The sequence below is a fragment of the Lissotriton vulgaris genome, chromosome 12, assembly GCF_964263255.1.
Source record: "Lissotriton vulgaris chromosome 12, aLisVul1.2, whole genome shotgun sequence".
In the NCBI taxonomy this organism is placed as follows: Eukaryota; Metazoa; Chordata; class Amphibia; order Caudata; family Salamandridae; genus Lissotriton; species Lissotriton vulgaris.
In genome coordinates, this window is record NC_141700.1 from 714,231,795 (window position 1) to 714,254,448 (window position 22,654).

General features: G+C 43.3%; 1 protein-coding gene across 1 annotated transcript in view; it reads right to left on the reverse strand.

Moving 5' to 3' along the window:
• LOC147678095 (hydroperoxide isomerase ALOXE3-like) overlaps nucleotides 1–22,654 on the reverse strand; it is a 194,875-nt gene that overhangs the window by 39,374 nt on the left and 132,847 nt on the right. The window contains exons 7-9 of the mRNA XM_086946570.1: nucleotides 16,381–16,524; nucleotides 10,740–10,943; nucleotides 10,419–10,505 (exon numbers count right to left, since the gene is read on the reverse strand). Coding sequence (XP_086802696.1) covers nucleotides 10,419–10,505; nucleotides 10,740–10,943; nucleotides 16,381–16,524 — 435 coding nt within the window. The remainder of the gene's footprint in view (nucleotides 1–10,418; nucleotides 10,506–10,739; nucleotides 10,944–16,380; nucleotides 16,525–22,654) is intronic.

The window sequence follows — 22,654 nt, forward strand, 5'->3', positions numbered from 1 at the left end:
CATTGGCCTCAAGCAAGTGATCACCAACTCAATGCACAAAGCAGGACACATGCTGGACCTGATTTTGCAACCAGCAACAAAATCAAATACAGCCACGCCTCAGAACTCATCTGGTCAGACCACCCTATCATACACTTCACCTCTGCCGGACCTTTCTTCAATGCCCCCAACCGCTTTAGCGTTGCCCCTATCGCTGCTGGACCAAGGTCACACAGCAACAATGGAACAATGCTATCAGCACCACACAGGCCAATATCACCACAAACCTTGACCAATCACTAAAGAACTTCAACGCCTGGATCACCAGAGCCACTAACCGGGTCACTCCCATCAAACCAGCCAACGCGCTCAGACCCACCAAACAAGCTAGCTGGTCACCCCAGAACTCAGCATGTTGAAGCGCAGGTGCAAATCCCTGGAAAGAAGATGGTGGACCAGAGGGAACTGCAATGACAAGTGATGTACAAATCAGTCCTCAACGACTACCACCACAAGATTAAAGCTGCATAAAAGGAGGCCCTGACCTACTGGATCAAAACCAGCACTACCCAAACAAAAGAACTCTTCACCATTGTCAGAGAGTTCACCTGCATGTCAGTCATCAAATACTCAATCCCCTCTGTGACGCCCTATCCGACCACTTCCACAGCAAGATAGCAACCATCTCTGAATACTTCAGTCCCCAAAACTCTGAGCTCTTGAGCAACCCGTCAACCACCACTGCCGACCACTCACCCATGGGAACAACACTGAACACAACTTCTCCTATGAACTCCATCAACTCAGGAGCACCCATCAGCCCATGCCAAAACCAACTCTTCAACCTTATAAGAGACGAGGTCAGCCACCTGCTCACCACCATCTTCAGTGCCTCCATAGCCACAGCCATCTTTCCTGTTGCATGGAAACAAACATAGGTCAGGATCTCCACAAGAACCTTCAGCAGACCACAGCGAGCACCAGAACTACGCTCCATCGCCCTGCTATCATTCTCCACCAAAGTCTTGGAGAAGGTCATCAACATCAAACTCCCCAAACTCCTGGTGAGAAACAACCTACTGGATCCTTTCCAATTAGAGTTCAGTACAAGCTAGAGCAGTGGCTCTCAAACTTTTGACTTCTGAGGACCCCCACTGAATCACTACTGGAAGCCGGTGACCCCCAAGCAATTTGTACAATTTAAATTTCTTTTTGAAAACACCTTTCGAAGCAGAGGCAATTTCAAGAGGGAGACAGCCTGAATTGGGTCTATTGGCATGGACATGTATGCATACAGCTGTGTATTATTTAGTGGTACCCAAGGGCTTGTGGAAAGTGAGCAATCAGACAGCAGCACGAAAATCCTACTGCTGATCCTGGCTGCATCTATTTTTACCTGCCTGTCAAGTAACGGTAACCTAAACACATGTGCCTTATAACGTTTTATTGCTTTTATTGTAGTGCTTGTATTTTCATTATTGTGTCTTTGACTGCTGTTGTCTGTCTCCCCCCGCTGCCTGTACGTGGTCCATGCCCCTTTTTCTTCCCTCTGTTCCCCTTGCTGTCCCCGTGCTCTCTCTGCCCGGTCTTTCCTTCTGTACCCCTCGCTGCCCCGTGTCTCTGCCCGGTTTTCCCTTCTGTTCCCCTCACTGCCCCCGTGCCTCTCTGCCCGTTCTGCCTTCTGTTCTTAGCTGCCCCTATATTTCTGTATTCTGTATTTTGTCTCTGTGCTATTCGTTTTTTGTGCCCGTCTGCCCTCTGTTCCACTTGTTTTTCCCTCGTTTTTTTGTGCCTTTCTGCCCTCTGTTCCACTTGTTTTTTGTGCCATTCTGCCCTCTGTTCCACTCGTTTTTTGTGCTTTTCTGCTCTCTGTTCCACTCGTTTTTCCCTCGTTTTTTGTGCCTTTCTGCCCTCTGTTCCACTTGTTTTTTGTTTAAAAAATAACTGAAACCTAGGCAACTTAAGGGTCCTGTAGGATAACAGGTACGGTAAAACAGAAGATAACAAAAGCTACAGTGTACTGGGCTAATGATGACAAAGTGAGTTAAAATAAATGTTATCCATTTATTATAAAAGACATAAATACACAATGCAAATAAAAACAGCTGAATATCACATAAACTATAAATAGCAAAGTATGTTAAATAAGATAAGACATATAATCATACAAATATAATGCATATACAATGAAAATTAATACAGAATTTGGTTGTAAAAACATCAAAGTGAGTTAAATGGTAGTCTCTACGCGCATTTCGGCGTATCACACGCCTTCTGCTGGAGAACCACTTGAAGATTCTAATGGTAAAAAAGAACAATGTAAAAAATACAACTACACACAACATATCGCCCAATTACAGTACACTGCAACTAAAAAAAAGATTGCTTTATAATGGAGGCAGGGATCAGAGAAAGCTGGCTAGTGCTAAAGAAAGGAAGAGTAATGAAACCACCATGATTGTTGAGTCCAAACTGCGTGAAAAGTAGATAAAAAGAGTAGTAAATCAAAAGGATAAATTTGTGCATACAGAAATGAATCAGGAGGAGTATAGATCTAACCAGGTATCCCGATATAACAATCACATTCAGTGAACATGCAAGGAGGTGTCTTAGGAAATCAATGTGAAATCTTACCTAGAAATTGATTAAAAACTGGCGCAAAATTGTGCAAAGGAGGTATATCTTAAATTTGGACAGCAATCTGAACTAAAAGAAATAACAGAGGAAATGCATTCATGAATGATCATGAGTGATAATGGAGAACGTTGCTGCTAAGTGGATAGACATATGGATAATATATTTACACAGGAATTATTGAGCCGCTAATGAGGCCAATGATAGATGGCTACTTCAGGACAATGATAAATGGCAACTTCAGTAGTAAGGAGTTAAGATCGCGAGTACCATTCTAAAAAATGCAAAAAAACGAAAATATACAAATCCACCTATTACATTATTCACAATGGCCAGCCCGCCATGGTCTAGTTGTTTTTATTTTTCCTCCGTGTGGCCCGTAATGATGACGGTATCTACATTCAACTATGTTCTAGACGTCATCGGGGGTCGCGCCTTCTACGCTATTTAGAGCGCTTCGCGATTCCATCGGCTTTATTTTCACCAGGAATCCCATCCAGCCGGATACTTCACACAAGCTGTACTACTCCAGCCCAGCGTTGAGCAGTACACATGCGAGTCAGTCCAGAAGCTGTAACCGCCTTCACGGTTCATTTTCATTTCTTGCACCGGAAGCACGTTTTTTATTTTACTTTCCATTCTTTTGTAATCTACTTTAGATAGTATTATACCAATTTAGCACTGATCATTAGGCGTACGAGTTAGGGCGCATGCTGCAATCGATTTAACAATTGTTTTTGTTGTAAATAGGAGCTGGAGCCTGGTATCATGTAGGTTACTTTATTCAAGTCTTCAAGATGATAAGTCAAGTTGCAGAGAAGACCCACCAGGAGTGACTAGCTTGCCACTCAGCCTGCCTGGTTCCAACTGCCAGTAGTCACCAGGCTAAGCCACAAACACTCCATGATGTCACCCAAGGTTTTAGTGGTGACATCATGTGAGTGACCATGAAATCCCCAGAGGTAGAAAGAAGACAGGCTAAATATAACACATCTCCTTTCCTTAGGGAAATCAACAAGATGGAAATACAATAAATAAAATTAGCTTGTGTGTACACATCCATATGAAAGTACACATAGCATCCATTCCACAGATGGAGAACAAACACATCCCAAACAGTTAAAAAAACAAGTCAACGACAACACATCCCAAACACAACTAGTCCCAAGTCCCATCCCCTTTCCTTGGGAAACACAAACACAAACTTATTTAGACCAAAATTAATGGAGTCCACTTTGCTCCGTAACGGGGTACAACCCTCCCCGTGAACTACACCTTGGAGTAGCCATTGCTCCGTCCCCAATTTCCTAAATGAGGCACACATCGGGGTACAACTCTCCCCATGAACTGCACCTTGGAGCAACCATTGCTCCGCCCCCAATTCTCTAATGGGGTACTCACCACCCTTAAATTTTAAGAACAAACTCTACAATGTAACGGGGTACAACCCTCCCCGTGAACCATAACTGGGATACAATCATAATTCCAAAACCATAAAAGAGACAGGGTACACATCTTTAAAATAGGAGTATATACGTTTATAACTCCCAACACTCAACCACACATGGGAACTATGTATACAGATTCCAACAACAACTCCTCCTATAATAAACTGTACAGGGCCCTCCTGACCCCAGAAAACAACAAGCCATATATGCAAACCAACCTGTAGGTGCACAATAATACGACACTTGACACTCACACGCCATTCAAGACACCTGAAAATACTCCACGTGGCTCACAGCCGTCCAAACGCAACAGTACGCAGGTACTCACTGTACACGCCATTAACTTGTAACCAACCACACCAAAAAGAAAATACACTTTTCCCTGAAACATAGTGTATAAGGCACACTCCACCCCAAAATGAACAGTAATGAGACAAAAGAACCACCAAACACACTCACCAAGCATCACTCCCAGAAAGCACGAGACAAACACTACAAATGACCAGCAAAAATAATGTTAAATAAAGTCCCATGCTCCGGTGAGCGGTCTCTCACCCGAGTTCTCCTCAAAGTTCTCTTCAGTAGCAGGAAACGCTGTAAATATGGCAAGATTCGCGACGTCTTCCATAAAAATAAACAGCATTCCGATAATACTCCCCTCATCGTCAGGGCTTAACTCCCATGTCCCATCCAGAATGTTTGTGCCAGCCTTTAATAAAATCGACCATCAAGAGTTCTTCAATTCTCACTGCTTCATCCCAAAAGTAAAATTTTCCTGTGATGTGACACCCACAGCCATGTTAACCTAAATGTAAAACAGCAATATTTTCTCTTCACCAATCTTAAAACGTGTGGTGAAGAGTCTCGCAAGTCCCATGGGTCATTTCCATGGTAACGCTCGGTGTATTCCTCTAATGAAATGGTGGCACGCATTTCACGCAGCGCTGGGTGGCTCTGGGCACACCTCTTCTGCCAAACGTGCAAGTGCATAACAAAGGAATCACGTCACAGGGAGCTGAAGAGAGAAGGTAGGCTTCAAGTGTCCCTCGTGCTTCTTTTAAAAATGACAGTTATGCATTCCAGACTGCGCAGGTTTGTTCATGACATTACAACCATCACTTTCGCCTGTGATGTTAAAAAAAAACGATAGTCAAATTATCTGTGGTGCATTTCCCATCAGTATGACCTCGCACATATTTCAAATACATCCATCTCCTTTCGCGCCTTTCACATTGCGCAGTTCGAGTAATGTTGAAGAAAAAGAAAAACATTCCCAAACATTTCCAATGACTCAGCTCAGTTTATAAACACAAGCGCTGCGTGTTCTTCTTTGAAATGTTCCAGGCACACAATGTGACAGCTCAAATTGCTTAAAAGATACATCAGCTGCGTGTAATTCTTTCAAGTCAGTCTGTTTAAAAAAAAACAACAAAAAAAAAACAGTTTTCTATATTTGCACCGGCCGCCCGTTTTCTACTTCACTCTCTATCCTGCCTTAATTTATTTCAGTATTTTATGTCAAGGACACGTGCTGGTTCACAGCCGGGTGATTGACTTAACGAAACCAACAGCAGTCTGTAATATATATTCATCTCCATGTAGTCTTTGTTAGGGCCAATAGTGTGCGATGTATGTATATGTGAATAACCAAGTGTCGCTAAGTACGTGTAGATATATGTATGAGACGTTGGGCTTTTTACTTTCAGCTCATCATTATCGGACACTAGTGGCAATCCAGGCCCCATTTTCAACCGATACATCACGAGGATCCAGTTTATAATTTCATTTAAGGTAACTATGCCCATACTGCAAGGTTCCATCTAACGTGATAGCCTACCTACTTTCCATTTCTTTATACTGGCTCCACTTATGGTTCTCGTACCTGTTCTTCTACAGGTCCGCCTGTGATTTTCTCTGGCGCTCTGCACCTAGAGGAACCAACTCCACGGGTTTTAAGTGTCCCAATATCCGGCTAAACGATTCATCCATCTTCACCTTGGTTTTACACCCTATTAGGTAGCGCAGTAATTGAGCATTTAGACCATATTGGATGACTCTCTCATTGTGAATAATGTAATAGGTGGATTTGTATATTTTCGTTTATTAGCATTTTTTTAGAATGGTACTTGCGATCTTAACTCCTTACTACTGAAGTTGCCATTTATCATTGTCCTGAAGTTGCCATCTATCATTGGCCTCATTAGCGGCTCGATAATCCCTGGGTAAATATATTATCCATATGTCTATCCACTTAGCAGCAACGTTCTCCATTCTCACTCATGATCATTCATGAATGCATTTCCTCTGTTATTTCTTTTAGTTCAGATTGCTGTACATACTTAAGATATACCTCCTTTGCGCAATTTTGGCCAGTTTTTAATCAATTTCTAGGTAAGATTTCACATTGATTTTCTAAGACACCTCCTTGCATGTTCACTGAATGTGATTGTTATATCGGGATACCTGGTTAGATCTATACTCCTCCTGATTCATTTCTGCATGCACAAATCTATCCTTTTGATTTACTACTCTTTTTAACTACTTTTCGCGCAGTTTGAAGTCAACAATCTTGGTGGTTTCATTACTCTTCCTTTCTTTAAGAGTAGCCAGCTTTCTCTGATCCCTGCCTCCCTTATAAAGCAATCTTTCTTTTATTTACAGTGTTCTGTAATTGGGCGATATGCAGTGTTTAGTTGTATTTTTTACATTGTTCTTTTTTACTATTAGAAACTTCAAGTGGTTCTCCAGAAGAAGGTGTGTGATACGCCGAAACACACGTAGAGACTACCATTTAACCCACTTTGATGTTTTTACAACCAAATTCTGCATTAATTTTCATTGTATATGCATTATATTTGTATGATTATATGTCTTTTGACATACTTTGCTATTTATAGTTTATGTGATATTCAACTGTGTTTTTATAGGCATTGTGTATTTATGTCTTTTATAATAAATGAATAACATATATTTTAACTCACTTTGTCATCATTAGCCCAGTACACTGTAGCTGTACCTGTTATCCAACAGGACCCTTAAGTTGCCTAGGTTTCTGTTATTTTTGAAATATTGTTGCCCTGACCTAGGAACTGCTCACTGGTTACAGGGGGTCCCTTTCTTCACATTAAATTTACCCACTTATTTTTTGTGCCATTCTGCCCTCTGTTCCACTCGTTTTTTGTGCCTTTCTGCTCTCTTTTCCACTCGTGTTTCCCTCGTTTTTTGTACCTTTCTGCCTTCTGTTCTACTCGTTTATCCCTCGTTTTTTGTGCCTTTCTGCCCGCTGTTCCACTCGTTTGTCCCTCATTTTTTGTGCCCGTCTGCCCTCTGTTGCACTCGTTTTTTGTGCCTTTCTGGCCTCTGTTCCACTTGTTTTCCCCTAGTTTTTTGTGCCCTTCTGCCTTCTGTTCCACTCGTTTTTTGTGCCTTTCTGCCCTGTTCCACTTGTTTTTCCCTCATTTTTTGTACCTTTCTGCCCTCTGTTCTACTCGTTTATCCCTCGTTTTCTTTGCCTCTCTGCCCTCTGTTCCACTCGTTTGTCCCTCATTTTTTGTGCCCTTCTGCCCTCAGTTCCACTGGTTTTTTGTGCCTTTCTGCGCTCTGTTCCACTTTGTTTTCCTCTGGTTTTTTGTGCCCTTCTGCCCTCTGCTCCACTTATTTTTTGTGCCTTTCTGCCCTCTGTTCCACTCGTTTTTTTGCTTTTCTGCCCTCTGTTCCACTCATTTTTCCCTTGTTTTTGTGCCCTTCTGCCCTCTGTTCCACTCGTTTGTTGTGCCTTTCTGCCCTCTGTTCCACTTGTTTTTTGTGCCCTTCTGCTCTCTGTTCCAGTCGTTTTTTTGTGCCCTTCTGCCCTCTGTTCCACTCATTTTTTGTGCCTTTTCTGCCCTCTGTTCCACTCGTTTTTCCCTCTTTTTTTGTGCCCTTCTGCCCTGTGTTCCACTCGTTTTTTGTGCCTTTCTACCCTCTGTTCCACTTGTTTTCCCCTCATTTTTTGTGCCCTTCTGCCGTCTGTTCCACTCGTTTTTTTGTGCCCTTCTGCCCTTTGTTCCACTCGTTTTATCCGCCTTTCTGCCCTCTGTTCCACTTCATTTTCCCCTAATTTTTTGTGCCCTTCTGCCCTCTGTTCCACTAGTTTTTTTGTGCCCTTCTGCGACACTCGTTTTTTCCTTGGATTATCCTTCAGTCCACACCTCTTCAACATCAATATGACACCACTTGCAGGCATAGCCAGATCGCACGACATCAATATCATCTCTTACACTGACAAATCACATGTCGTCCTCTCAGCGAACCCCAGCTCGTAGAAGACCAACTTCCACAACTGTATGAAAAACGTCAACAGCTGGATGATGACAACTGCTTGAACCTTAACATGAACAAAACTGAAGTTCTCATCTTTGGCAGGCACAACTCACTCTGGAATGACTCCTAGTGGCCGGTGGAGCTCGAACCCACGTCATGATGAAAGGCTATGCATGCAACCTCTGCATCATCTCAACCAGTGAACTCTCCATGAAGTGTCAGGTGAATCCCCATCAGCACGAACAAAATGATGAAGAAGGCCCTCATCACTAGCCAATTAGCCCATGGCAACACACTCTATGCAGACACCACCAGGGAACTAATGCAAAGACCCCAGATGGACCAAAACGCAGCTGCCAAACTGTTCCTCAACTTGCCCAAGAGGACACACATCAGTCAGCACCTGAAGGACCTCCACTGGCTCCCCATCCAGAAGAGATGTCAGTTCAAGCGTCTGACCCATGACTACATAGACCTCCACAACCAAGGACATGCATACATGAATACCTGACTGTATTTCTACCTACCGACCAGGAATCTTCACTCCACACACATCACCCCCCACACAGATACCATGTATCTGCCACTCAGGAAGACAATCCTTTTCTGACCTCCCGCCAAGGCCTAGAGTGCCCTCCCCCTTCACCTCCGCACCGAACCATCACTGACCCACTTCAGGAAGGGACTCAAGACCTGTCTTTTTCACTGATACCTGCAGCACAGTGCCTGGATACCCTGTAAGGTGATGAGTCACACTACACAAGTACTATTTGATTCAGGTATTAGTGAGAGGATATGGAAATGTTATACTTAACTTAAAGTAGGCGTGATGAATACAATGATTAAATCCCAATCCACTGTTGGGCTATCCCCCCTAATTCAAGTAAAGTGAGTGGAGAGATAGAAGTACTGACAGGGGTTAGCTTTAAAGCTTATTTCCTCCAAGTGGAGAAGTGTGGCTCAATGATTAGAGCAGCAGACCCCGATGCAGATGTCTAGCCCGGGACCAGGGTTCAATTCCCCGCCTCGGTGGGTCTTGGGCTCAAAATTCCACGGACCTGATAAAATTCTCGCCTCGGTGCCTATTCCAATCATGGAGTCCCACTCTGCAACTCTGGGCAATAGCTTGCTTAATCTCCACAACGGCCCCCACAACGCTTAGGATACCTGGCCTCCACCTTGGGGGTGCCCAGGAGTGGATGCCTCACATTCTCCACAACGGCCCCCACAACGCTTAGGATGCCTGGCCTCCACCTTGGGGGTGCCCAGGAGTGGATGCCTCACAGGGAAAGCCAGGATGGGTTCCACAGCGGTATTCGTACAAGCGCCTTGAGACCCTTGCGGGTGAGTAGTTTTCTATACAAGTATCAATTTACATTTACATTTACAAGTACAAACACCTGTCTATGTACAGGGGCAATGAGATATGTAAAAGACCAAGCAAGCATCCTACATCCTGCATCATTTATGTAGTATTTGCATATGTCTGGTGGGGACTGGGAAAATTTCTTTTTAGGCTATCACTAACAAACACATGTGACAAAAAATACTTTTTGGGGGTAAAGACAAAATAATTAGTAGCCTGTGTGAAACGGCTGCAGGTGGATGCACTGTGTATTTATGTTTAATAATGACAAGTAAGAATATGTCAAAAGGGAGTGAAAAAGCTAAACTCATTTGTAGCAGGTGCCATCCATTTTTTACTGATATCTGGGCCCCTCTAGTATGGGATGATAGCTTTCGTTCCATCCACCTCCTCTAGCTGGGTCTGGTGGGCCAGTAGACTTATGCCATTACTCCATGGGTCTGTGTTTGACCTCATGGTCATAGGTTCGAATACCAGATGTTTCACTTAGCATTTCATACTTCGGAGATCAATACAATGAGTACCATTGAATAGCAATAAACAACTGCTCTTCCAGCGACAAGAGACCAAAGGGTGAAAATGTGATTTACAATATCCCTTGCTACGTTTATTATATTTTCTAGCGCTGTCATTGCCTCTTTTGGATGCCAACAACAGAGGTGGTCTACAAAGATGAGTTCCAATCTTACCTTGTCGAAGAATCCTCCTGGTGCAATAAGGCGTTCTCTTGCGAGAGCATTTATTTGTAAAGTATAGCGATGGTGGGGAATCAGGAGCTAAAGAGAGACCGGTGAGTTGTTAGAGACACAAGTACAGTGGTTGCTTCAAACAGATATCATATGCTCACTGCTCTATAACATGTAGCTATATACTCTGTTAATGTCCAATCGTCCAAGAATCTCTATCATTCTTGACGTTTTGTACCTAACAATGCATGGCAATCCATGAGCATCCATTTATTGTGCTTGGAATTAATAGCCTCTTTGCACTGTCTGATTTGTCTTTCTTACCTTGTACACAGGATGAGACATGGGGAGCTGCCTCAATGTAGAAATGCAGAACACCTCTGCAAAGACATGCGTACGCAGGAAGTGGGAAAGAACCTCGTGGGTGGAAAAATTGGAGCTCCTCACCCACATCTTGGCAAGCAGCCAGTCCCACTCATTATCGCTCGGCAGGAAGATGGGATTCTCTGGACCTGGAATCTGATTTAGCTGTAGAGGAAGATGCATGAAGAGCCAGTTACTGGACTTTCGTGGTTACTGACCAAGCATCTGTAGTCAGATCTCAGCTCAAGAGTGAGATATGACACATTAGACTTAGAGAGTGTTTACATGATGTTTACTGGAAACAGAATGCCAAGAACATTGCAAACTTTCTAACATTACACATTCTTTAATTCTCAGAAATCCCACATGGAGAAAGTGACAGCTGACAAAGGGTCTACACTGATTGTGAGACACAAATGTTAAACCGACAACAAAGTGGTGTATAGACACTGGAAGCGTGTTAGCTCTCAGAAAAATAGCTGCTAAAAATAAGTAACTATCCAGTCAAATGCACTCAGTCCACTGGGGGCGCCTTGTACAGTAGAGGTAACAAGCAAGAACCATTAGAACAATCAAGACGTGTCTTGTTGCTATCTCATAAGAACAATTTCACGTGATTTTTTGGAACAATGAGTAGATTGAGGAGTAAGTCCGCGTGCTTACAGAATAATGCATTTTAATCAAGTACAAGATATGCACCAGGGTTCTCTTGTAAAATGTATTTTTTCTAATAAAGGCAGACACCATTGCTTTACATTTTGTAAACAGGTTTTTGGTTTGTGGGTAAAGGTGTATAGAAGTGTATGTGAAGCACATGATTTTGGCTAGAGGAAACAAAGAGGAAAAACTAGCCTGAGAGATGAGAAGGAAAGAGGACACCAACAAAATGAATAAGAAGAGGGCAAGACATTAGCCTCTTGTCAGTAAAGAAAAGGCAGCTTACAAAAAAAGTACATCTCCCCATAGATACTGCAAAATGCTCCAAAGGCAGAGCACAAATGAGAAAGGTATGAACCCTGAAATGGTCTCTGAGGAAAATATATTTGCACTGTATAATAGTATTCTGTAATAGTTGTTTATATAGATCACTGTGGATATATGTAAAAAATATATTAGTGGTCAAAAATGCAAGTGTCTAGACGAGTGTTTGATTAAGAGTGAGGTTACTGAGTTGTTTTCATTACCTCCTCATTCCACTTGTCATGTTGAATCACACATTGAGGCCCCTGTACCTCCATTCACAACCCTTCCCAATATGTAACCTACCCGCCCACTACCTGTTCCTTTTTTGTAGGCTTCATTCAATCAGGCAGGAGTGGTGCGCATGCTCCAGTGGTTTGGGTTGCCCCTTTAGTGCTGTGTGGTGCCAGTGTGTACAGGAGAGGCATACTGATACTTATGGTGGTCGAGAGTGGGAGCCAATGTTATTCTCCCCATCTGGCGGTTTCAGATAAGTGTATGAAGGGCCCCCGGAGCCCCCAAGATGTTCAGCATCTGCTTATGATGCGGCAGACTCACTGGCGTGGAGATTCAGGGTTTTTTCCTGGCCGAAGGACTGCAGTGCCTTTCTCCAGCCAGGGTGGATTTTGTGTGAAACGCGAAGCTCATACACCAGGCCAGAGGTCTGCTGTGCCTTCTGGACAGTGTGTTTGTGATTGTTTGTAGGGGGTTGTTAGAGCACCCATTTGTTAAAGGGGCATTGTTTCCATTGGCTTCTTGACACCTTGGTGATTAGTGCAATTACAGACTTTTACTCGCGCTTCTATCTGGTGTCCCCTGGTCTTCTAGGTTTACGGCTAGGCTTTTGGGGCATTTTTTTATACGTAGACAGGTTTCTCTCTGTCATTAGTTAATGTATACTTGTCTGTTGTTGATTGGGCAGGCATGGTTGGACCATTTTTATAGGTTTATCTTTGGAGGGATATTTACCCAATGGTAATTCTTTCGGGGACTATTTTAGGAGAGGTGCGTCTTGTGATGTATGTGATTCACTATGGAAAAACATACGGTTAAGAGGCATAGATCACACTCCCGATTCAGGGGAGTACAGTGGCCATCAGCAGGATGTACCTGCAGAAGCTGCTGGTGCCCCAGCTGGAGTATCTGTTTCCCGGTCCTCTTTTGAAGGAAAGGCGATGATAGATGCTGCTGTTGCTGATGCCTTGTCTGGCAAACATAAGGCCAAGCATGCTTCAGTCCTGTTGGAGGCTGTTTATGATTCTGACTCTTTGGCTGATTCCGTCCCAGAGAGACATGTAGTGCCTGGCAGAAAGTTCATTTCCAGGGATGAACTGACAGACATTTTGTCAACTATCCGTGTCAATCTGGGTATTGTACCGCCTCCAGTGGTGGGGCTGTTGAGGACTTATTTCCCCAATTCGTTAAGAGTGAGGCACTTGCTTTGCTTTGCACCCTAAGATCAAGGAGGTGATATTTAGATCTTGGGAGGAGCCTGAGCATAGCCGGGCTCCCTGCTTTCTTTAGACAGCCTATGCCTTTGAAGATGAGGTTAAGCTGTTGTTTTCTTCAGTTCAGGTGGATTCATTTTTGGCCCCTCTTATTTGCAGGTCCTCCTAAAATCCTGATGATTGCTTGCCTATGTATCATGTGGCTCGCAAGGTGGAGGGTAGTCTGGAGGATGGTAGTCTAAACAAATCGTTCACAGCATCCGATCTGGTGCTCAGGGCTGCCTTGTATGGCGCCTCTTCCTGCCCAATCCTCAGTGAAGGACTTTGAGTCTCTGGCGGCGGCCATGCAAATGGTGTCCTGTGTGTCAGATGTCTTGGTGCATATTTAACAGCAGGCCAAGTTCCTGGTGGACGTTTCAGCTAATGTGATTCAAGCCGCTGCTGTGTCTTCCTGCTCTGCTATCCAGGCCCGTTCGAGCCTTTGGTTGCTGGAATTGAAGATGGATTTAGCTGAGAAGTATTCCTGTCCTAAACTGCCATTCACCAGTGGTAAACTGTTTGGTGTTGGATAGTGTGATCTGGAAGTGCTCAAGGATAAAAAGCACACTAGGTCCTACGGGTCTTCTTCTGGCAAATCTTCTAAAAATTGGAATTGCTTGGATACCAGCGACACCAGGGATTTCCCTCAGAAATATACCCGCTCCTATACCAAGAAGCTGTTTCAGCCCAGAAGGGGGTAAGCAGCAGGATGTCACACCTAAATTGGGGCCCTCCGACTATGGGAGTTATGTGGATGCACTTCCTGTGGGTGGCTGGTTGACAGCGTTCTTTCCAGCATGGGTTCTTTCTGTCTCTGACAAAACGCTCTCAGAATGATGGCATCTTTCTCACGCCACAAGTGTGTACCACAGCAAAGATGGAAACCCTTCTGGAAGGGATCCAGGTTCTGTGTCCAGGGAGTTCTGCCAGGTGTTGGGTCTCACACACCTCAACAAATGAGTGGCATTGGTTCCTTTCAAGATGCTGTCTCTCCAGCAGCTCATTGTCCTCTTGTCTCCAAGGGACTTCATGGCTATGATCGATTTCGAAGATGCTAACCTGCATATGCCATGTCATCACAGGTGTCTGGGGTTCACTGTAGGGGCATCGCATTTCCAGTGCCAGGTCGTGCCATTTGTTCTAAAGTCAGCTCCCTGATCTTTGCTAAAGTCTTGGCTCCTCTGAAGGCAGTTCTTCATTTTCAGGGGTTTTCAGTATTTCCATACCTGAATGACTGTTTGGTGAAAGGGGTCTCACTTTCCCTGACTTGTTCACATGTCCAGCAGGTACCGGGTTTCCTGTTGTGCCATGGATTCTTGGTGAATGCGAGGAAGTCACAGCTGGTTCCAACTCACAATCCCATTTTCATTGGGGCCCTACTCTGGAAGGATCTGGGGATTTTCACATTGCTGAATCCCAGGATGTGAAAGAGCCATAAGCTGGATTTCTTGTTGGAGCCTGTCTGGCCTGCTTAGCTTTGGATGTGGCTACAAGGAGACCTGGCAGCCACTGTATCCTTGGTTCTATGGGCTTGTAGGTACCTCAATATCCTGATGATGTTCATTCTGAGGCAGTGGGTGCCCTTTGTGCAGGAGTTGTCATGTCTGCTCCCTAGGACAACTGTAATTTTGGAGGAGCTGGAGTGGTGGCTTCTACCATACAACATCTCCTTGTGGTCTTCAGTTCCAGTGATCATCACAACGGATGCCAGTGAGAATGGCTGGGGGAGTGGTTGAGAACCCTTATGGTTCAGGGTCTGAGGATGGTGCAGCAGAATTCCAGGTCATCCGACTGAAGGAAGTTGGAGGTGATCCATCTGACTCTCCTTAATTTCTCCCCTCATCTGATGAACAGGGCTGTCATTGTCCAGGCCGACAATACAATGGCCAAGTCCTATGTCAATCGGCAGGGGGTGGCAAGTGCCCTGTTTCTGTTGGCAAATGCAGATCATATATTCCTATGGGCTCAGGCGAATGTGAGTTTATTGAGGGCCATCTTTATTCAGGATATTCTGAATTGACAAGCCGATTACCCGAGAAGGAAGATTCTATCCTCACAGGACTTTTGTCTTGCCCCCCAGGTCTTTGCCAGAGTGTTTCAGTTGTGGGGTCACCATCGGGTAGACCTGTTTAGAAGCCTTTTCAATGCACTTCTTCCTCGTTTTTTGCAGAGGAAGGAAGGTGTGGGCTTCAGGACTGGATGCCCTGACATGTCCTTGGCCTGTGGGCCTGATGTTTGCTTTTCTTCGATTTCCTTTCATCTAGAGGTTTCTCGTTCAGGTTCAGATAGAGTGGGCTCAGGTTGTTCTGGAAGCCCCAGCATGACCCCACTCTGTCTGGTTTCCTCTGTTGATGGAGATCATGGTGGATCCAGAGTGGTGGAGTCATTAGGCTTCCTCTCCCCCGAGGTGTCCGTGTCTTCAAGTGTTCTTGCTGGCAAGATTCCAATGACAGCTAGGCGGTTGAATAGGCTGTGTTGATATGTCAGGGTCTTTTTGCTTCTGTATCTTCTTCTGTGCAGGTGTCTAAGCGATTGTTGACCAGGTCTTCTTATGCACTGTATTGGAAGATGTTTCAGACTTGGTGCGATCAAAGGTAGGTGGATCCACTTTCTGTCTCCCTGCCTCAGGTGCTGGAGTTTCTGTAGGATGGTTTTCAGTTGATCCTCAGCCTGGCAGTTCTTAAGGTGCAATGGGTGGCGATTAAGCTTTCTGGTCACCCTGGGGCATCTGGTGGACGATCAGGGACTGGTCTCTCTGATCTTTAAGGGGCTTGTCAATCCCTGTTTCATCCCTTAGGTGGTGCGTCCCTCTTGGGATTTGCAGCTGGTCTTGAAGGCTCTTCAGTATCCATCTTTTGAGCCTCTGACATCTATGGGATTATGTATTTTGACCTTGAAAGGGTTTTTTTCTTGAGGCAGCAACATCTGCTCGCCAGTTCGAAAAGCTAGGCTTGTTGTCTAGTCTATCTCCTTTCTTTTGTGTGTTTGATAACAGGATTGTTCTTGGTTTGGCCCTGACTTTGTGCCCAAGTAACAGTTGATATATTCGCTCAGAATGCGGATCACTTACATGTATTCCCATTCTTAACATTTAACTTATGTCTTGAAATGTAAACGTTCTAGACAGGTCAGATGGCTCAAAGACAAGACCTTACTTGGATTGCTAGGGGTATCATCTCCTCCTGGGGTGAGAGGTAGAGAAGACACAAGGGAGCAGCCATGTACTGCTGACGACCATTCAACATATTTCCAGGAATTCCTTCCAATATCTTATAATCCACAATGAAGATCTTTCCCCTCTACAAACAGAGAAAACAGTACAGGTGAGCTTGACATCTGAAGAGAACATACCATCAACAAACTTATCCAGAATTGCAAGGTGGCGTAGGTGCAGAAGATTTCACATCTGACCATTCATCTATCCATGACAACATTCTTGTCTAGATACAACTAAACATGAAACTATAAGACATCACTGAAACAACTCTTTTAAAAGATTCATTAGTGTCTGTAATTGGAAAGTGCATAGCTTATGTAACTGGGATCTCTTTATAAATGGGAACTGTATACAGAGATATCTAGTAGATATCTCTTCTGAATCTTCTAGCAATGCATTTTCTAAAATAACCTGATTTAAGCAGAGAACTGTAAAGACATCTTGAGTAGAACAGGCAGATTTGTCAACTGCATCACTCAAATTACATCCCCCCCTAATTTGTGATACATGTGCCAGAGTTACCTTAAGTCTCGAACAAGATCTGAAGTTAACTGTGTGTCATACGATCTAAGAGCTTCCATAGGAGGGAAAGGGTTCAGACGAAGATGGTGCACTTACTGTGCATTCAGGTAGTACATCCCATGACTCTGCAAGGGGCAGGTCATCCTTGTGGGCTAGACTGCACCAGTGTTTAAGCAGTTGTGGACAACAGAGTGGTGCTCTGCTAATTGCACAGGAAGGGAATACCAGTGATTGGAGTATAAAGCCCTTCATCAGAGGAAACATCTCAAGTGTGGGTTCATCATGTGCTTAGATGCCAACAGGAACAAAAAGGAGAGTGGCCAAGCTTTTTTAAATACCCTACCAAGATTGTGGTATGTCTAGCCATTATTGCCACAGGTTTCCAATTCAAGAGGAATTTGACTTTTCCTGTGATGTCTGTCCTTGCTTGAAACAGATATAAAGGACATATTGACAAGTAATGGAGGCATTGTAATGCATTTAATCTCTTTTTTTGGGTTGCGTTTCTCACCCACTCGCTACTATTGTTTTCCCTGATTTTACAGTCAGATTTCCTATTGGATTTTGTTCTGAAAATCTTTGCTAGGCTCTTTTTCACTGTCCAGATGCGAGTGAGAGTTTGGCACCTTGCTTACCTACTTCTGCAAACATCTACATCTTTAGGCATGAGCAAAAATATGCCATGAGCTTTATTTGCCCTTTTCGGCTCCCTCCCTTACAACCCCACCTGGAACCGGTTTAAAATGCCACTTGACACATTTTGCATCTACTAATAAGTGAAGGTTGGCATACTGGCTACTGGGAGAGCCACAATTTCCTCAACCTATCTTGATTGAAATTTGAAAGACCGTAACAGGGTTGTATATGTGTCAAGCACGCGACTCAATAGTGAAAGAAATCTCAGGTATGGACAAACAGTACACCACACATGAAACAGCACAATGCAAGATTCTTGTCCAAACCAGAGATTGCTTTTATTTCTGAGACACAGAATTGACATACATACATGTCTCTGTTCACAACCTTCCATCACATATTTCCTTGCACTGAAAGAGCACTAAGGTTCACTACTGAGAGCACATAACAGATCTACTTGATTTACCATTGTGGAGGTGGCACTTGAGGCCATCTAAGGCACTTGCCGCAGGACTCATTGCTGTAGTTCTATTGTTCACACACTAGGTTGTTGAGTCCTGAGGTGACCGAAAGGGATCAGACTGAAACGTGTCAACCATATGTAATGTAGAGTCCACCATGGAAAGCTGAAGAGGGAATTATGAGCCCCTATGTACCCCTATATAGGCCTAGGTAGTTACACAACCTTTTACCTACATTTGTCCTGCCTTGTTCTACATAACAGCTTTTTCAGCGCTGACCTTTTGTCTAGTTAGGTGCAGAATACATTTTGTGTTGTTCTCTTTTGAAATTAGCCTCATTTATTATGCATGAGGATTCTTAGTATCACAGCAGGATTATCATCTTCTGTATAATAACTCTCTACAAAAGTCACAGCCATCATCATCCTTGGATGATAGGCCTACAGCACCATGACACATCTATGTAGAACTCCTGAGGGTACCTTTCAGGTATATAAGCACCTCATCTTCTCTGGACAAACCAGAGGTGAAGTTTTCATGCTGACACAAGAAGCTGAAGTCCCTGCATGCAGTCACACCAGTACGCAGTGGTCTGACATCCCTTGGGGGTGTCCAGCTCAAGACCAAGATGGGGTCATTCGTACTTTTCCATCAGGTAATGAGGTTGGCTCTTTCTGAGGAGGATGCTTGGCTTTACTCCTACATACATGCTAGGTACACTTAGCTAGGGTTTGCATCTTAGGAGTACGCATGATTACTGCCATGTGTATATATGCCTGCATATATTCACTGTTTTTTCACCATGATAGAATCCTACCTTTTATTTACTTTATTGGTACTTGTAATCATATAAATCTGTTTCTGTTTAATGGTTGTCGCAGCACACATATTTTATGCTAGAATGATGCTGGGTAAATAAATGCTTATTGAAAATGTTCTCATCGTTTATTCTGCATATCTCTCTGAGATCAAATAAGCATGAGAGACCGAGCGAAAAGTAATGTACTATTTCCATGATCTCTGAGGGGTCAGAGGTGTCATGTTTGATAGTTGCCAGAAACTATTCTCTCCTTGGTAAGGGCATATGCTGGCAATGTGAGTTAGCTGGTACAAAGTCTAACATATCCTTTTGGAGTGTCTAGAATCAGTCTGGACACCAAACCCTGAGTTTAAACGTGCAGATCCTATGTACTATTAAGAATTACATAACATGGTGCCCAACATTGGTTTGGTTCTTATTTAATGGTCAAATCTGATTAGTTCAGTCATGCTTTGTCTCAGAGACCCCTTCTCACATTTAACCAGAGACATCTGGAGTGGGAATGGACAATCTCCCACAGCTGAGTAGGTGTATATCCTATGTATTGGCTCTAGGTTTATTCAAGCTTGAAGGATATAGTTCCCCCTATCGTGCTAAACCTTATCTCTTTTTATAAACTTCCACCCTCAATGTCTCAGACAGCAGACACTGGTGCTGGTGGCAATGTTGGCACTATCAGGGAGGACGCTGAGCAGGAAGTTGCTATAAACTTTTCAGAAAATGGCAGAAATGCACTTTCTGCAAAATTAGAAAATGTTGGTCTCTGAGCCTTAGGAGGAACCGTTACATTCGTGATTGAGGCACACACAGCATTCAAGGCAGCGGTATTTTATTCTTGGGTCAAATTCCCACCTGCAGATGCACATACAAATACATTTAATTTTTAAACACCAGATGAATCCAATCCATATGAGGACACAGAAGTTCTGTCAACATATCAGGAACATATAAACTGGTTTAAAGGTACTCTCCCACATACTAAAGAAAAAGTGGTCCGCTAAGCAGAGATGGAGCGACTTGGCCTCTTCTAGCTGCTTACACACCACATCTAGAAATTGACATATTGCCAGCAGCAGGCTTATGTCCACTTTATTAAAAAATATTAAAACCTAACGGAAATCTTGCACAGTTCATAATGCGAGCTCTCACAGTTCAACCTACAAGGGTTACTCAAACAAGTCAACTACTAGGGACTGCAACAAAATTCACCCCACATACGCTGAACGTGATTATGGGAAGAATGCCCACTAAATGTGAGCAAATGCCACTCTGGATAGCACAGAAAATAGAGCAGCTTGAGGCTGTGTTTCCATACACAATCCCTCAAAAAGAAAAACACAGAATTTGCTTGCTGTTGGGAATAGCTCCCCAATAGAGGATTGTACCACTTGGGATACAGTTTGCACTGCCATTTATACCAGAACGCATGTTACTCCATCAATAGCAGTCATACCAGAAGTATTGAAACAAATACAGTATGAGTACAAGGCAGAAGCTGCCCTGGACTTAGGGATAAAATTGATAGGCAATTTTGCCCAGACATCAACAAATTATGTTAGCCAACATAAAAGCTGAGGCAGCAGACGGGGCTATACACCAACACCTGAGGAAATGCACTATTGCACGATAGGAGCAGGAATTACCTAAAATGTTTAAGAGATCTATGCTTCGCTGAGTAGAGATAATTTGAGGGCTAGACCTGTGAAACCACAATAATTGGGTAATCCTGAAAAGGATAACTCAAAGCAAGCACATGATTCTTCTAAAAAGAAATGGAATACATAAGCAGAATACATCACAATCACGGTTTGGGTCTCCTCAACAGGAGCCAGCCCTCTGACAGGAATATTAACCTTAGAAACAGTGGCAATACAAAAAAAAAACTGACAGGTATCGGGATACTGATACACATTCCTCTAGTTCTTTTCAGGGTTCATTCAAAAACTCAGAGAGGGAAGGACGGTCAGAACACAGATCAGAAGAGCAAGTCAAGCCAAGAGACACACACCACACTTAAGACTACATTATCAAACAAGAAGACAAACCCAAATCAAAACCTCAATTTAAAAAGAAGAAGGTAGCTGGATTTAAAATAAGAAATGCCCAGGCTACTGAGGACTCAACTTATGAATGGGGAATGGGCTCTGATGATGCTAGACAGTGCAACAGAAGTACCATTAGCTCGCCAGAACCTGATGGAATTTCTGGAGACAGCAGCGTCAAATGAACATATCAGGTGGAACTCCTAATACAAGGGTTGGTGTCCTACATCAGTTATATGAAATAACTCTCAAAATGAAAATGGACATACCCAGATACAGTGAAAGGTCTCTTTTGGGTGAACCTGACTTATGGACATGTTATCTTGTTGGCTGAAAGAGATTGGCAATCTAAGTTTGTTATGGATTGCCCAAAAGGAGAAACTGTAATTTTACTAGCTTTTTCTGACCGCGTTCCAGAAGCAATAAAACACACATACGCGCAGGAGTGGGCGGTAGCACTAGCTCCTGTATTATAGCACAATAATGTAGGGTAGGCTGCTGAGTCACCACACCATGAAATCCCAGTAAAAACAACTCCAACTCCACAAACGCAGTACCCAATACAACATGACACAAAAAAGCAAGTCAGATACATCTTAGAGCAACTTGAATACCTGGGTGTGATTGAAAATTGCACCTCCCCCATGAATAATCCTTTGGTTCCCATAATGAAACTCAACAATTCATACCGTCTAGTTTTAGACCATAAGCATTTGAACATATGCACAAAGACAGTTGGAGTACAAAATGCACACAGTGCCGGATTACTGAATAACATTGTGTGGAAGAAATACTAAACAACACTGGATATCTCAAATGGATTCTTTTGCCAAAATATAGCACTTGAGAACAGATATGTGACAGCATTTCTGGCCCTAGGCCCTCAGAATAAATATTGTAGACTGCCCCAAGGGTATAAGATTAGTATCAAAGTTACTTCAAAATGAGGCATTGTCCTATGTATATGATATTTATCTGATGAACGATGAACTATTGGACCATTTGAACATGGTGAACAATATAATTCTGGGATTCACCTCTGAAGGTTACAAATGTAACTTTAAAAATCATAAATTGCCCACCTCAGTGTTCTGTTTTTAGGATATAGGCTCTCACATGTAGGGAAAAGCCTAGCAGCTATTTTTTTTTAGAAAAGGGTGTCCCGCTCCAACCTCCAAAGACTCTCTAAAACTTACAATTCATTTAGGATTCCTAAATTTTGACAGAGCATACATTTTGGATTACTCAGAAAAGGTGAAGCCTCTCTACAACTTAATTAGACCTGTATTTTCTGTTTGAAATTGGACACAGGAACACACAGAAATGTTCTGCTCCATACAAGCTGACATGAGAGCTTCCAAACACTTACACACATGTGTAAACACCATGAATTTAGTGATCCGCGTAGTCGCAGGTCAATCCTGGCACACATACCTCACTTTCAATGAAGGCAAAACAGTACTCATTGCATGCAAACCACATTTGTACATAAAAGCTGAAATGTATTTTTTCATCCACAGAAAAAAAACTGGCGGAAGTACAAACTGCTGCAGTGAGAGAAAGAGCACTAGCTAAGGGGAAACAAATACTTATTGTGACTCTAGTACCAAACTTAGAGGCTGTTACTAAAGCAAGTGTTTCAAATGCAAAAGCCCTGCATTCATGGTGGATACAATGGGCTAGTTGTCTCACCTCAACAGATGTAGGCTACAAATGTGACTCTACATTGAA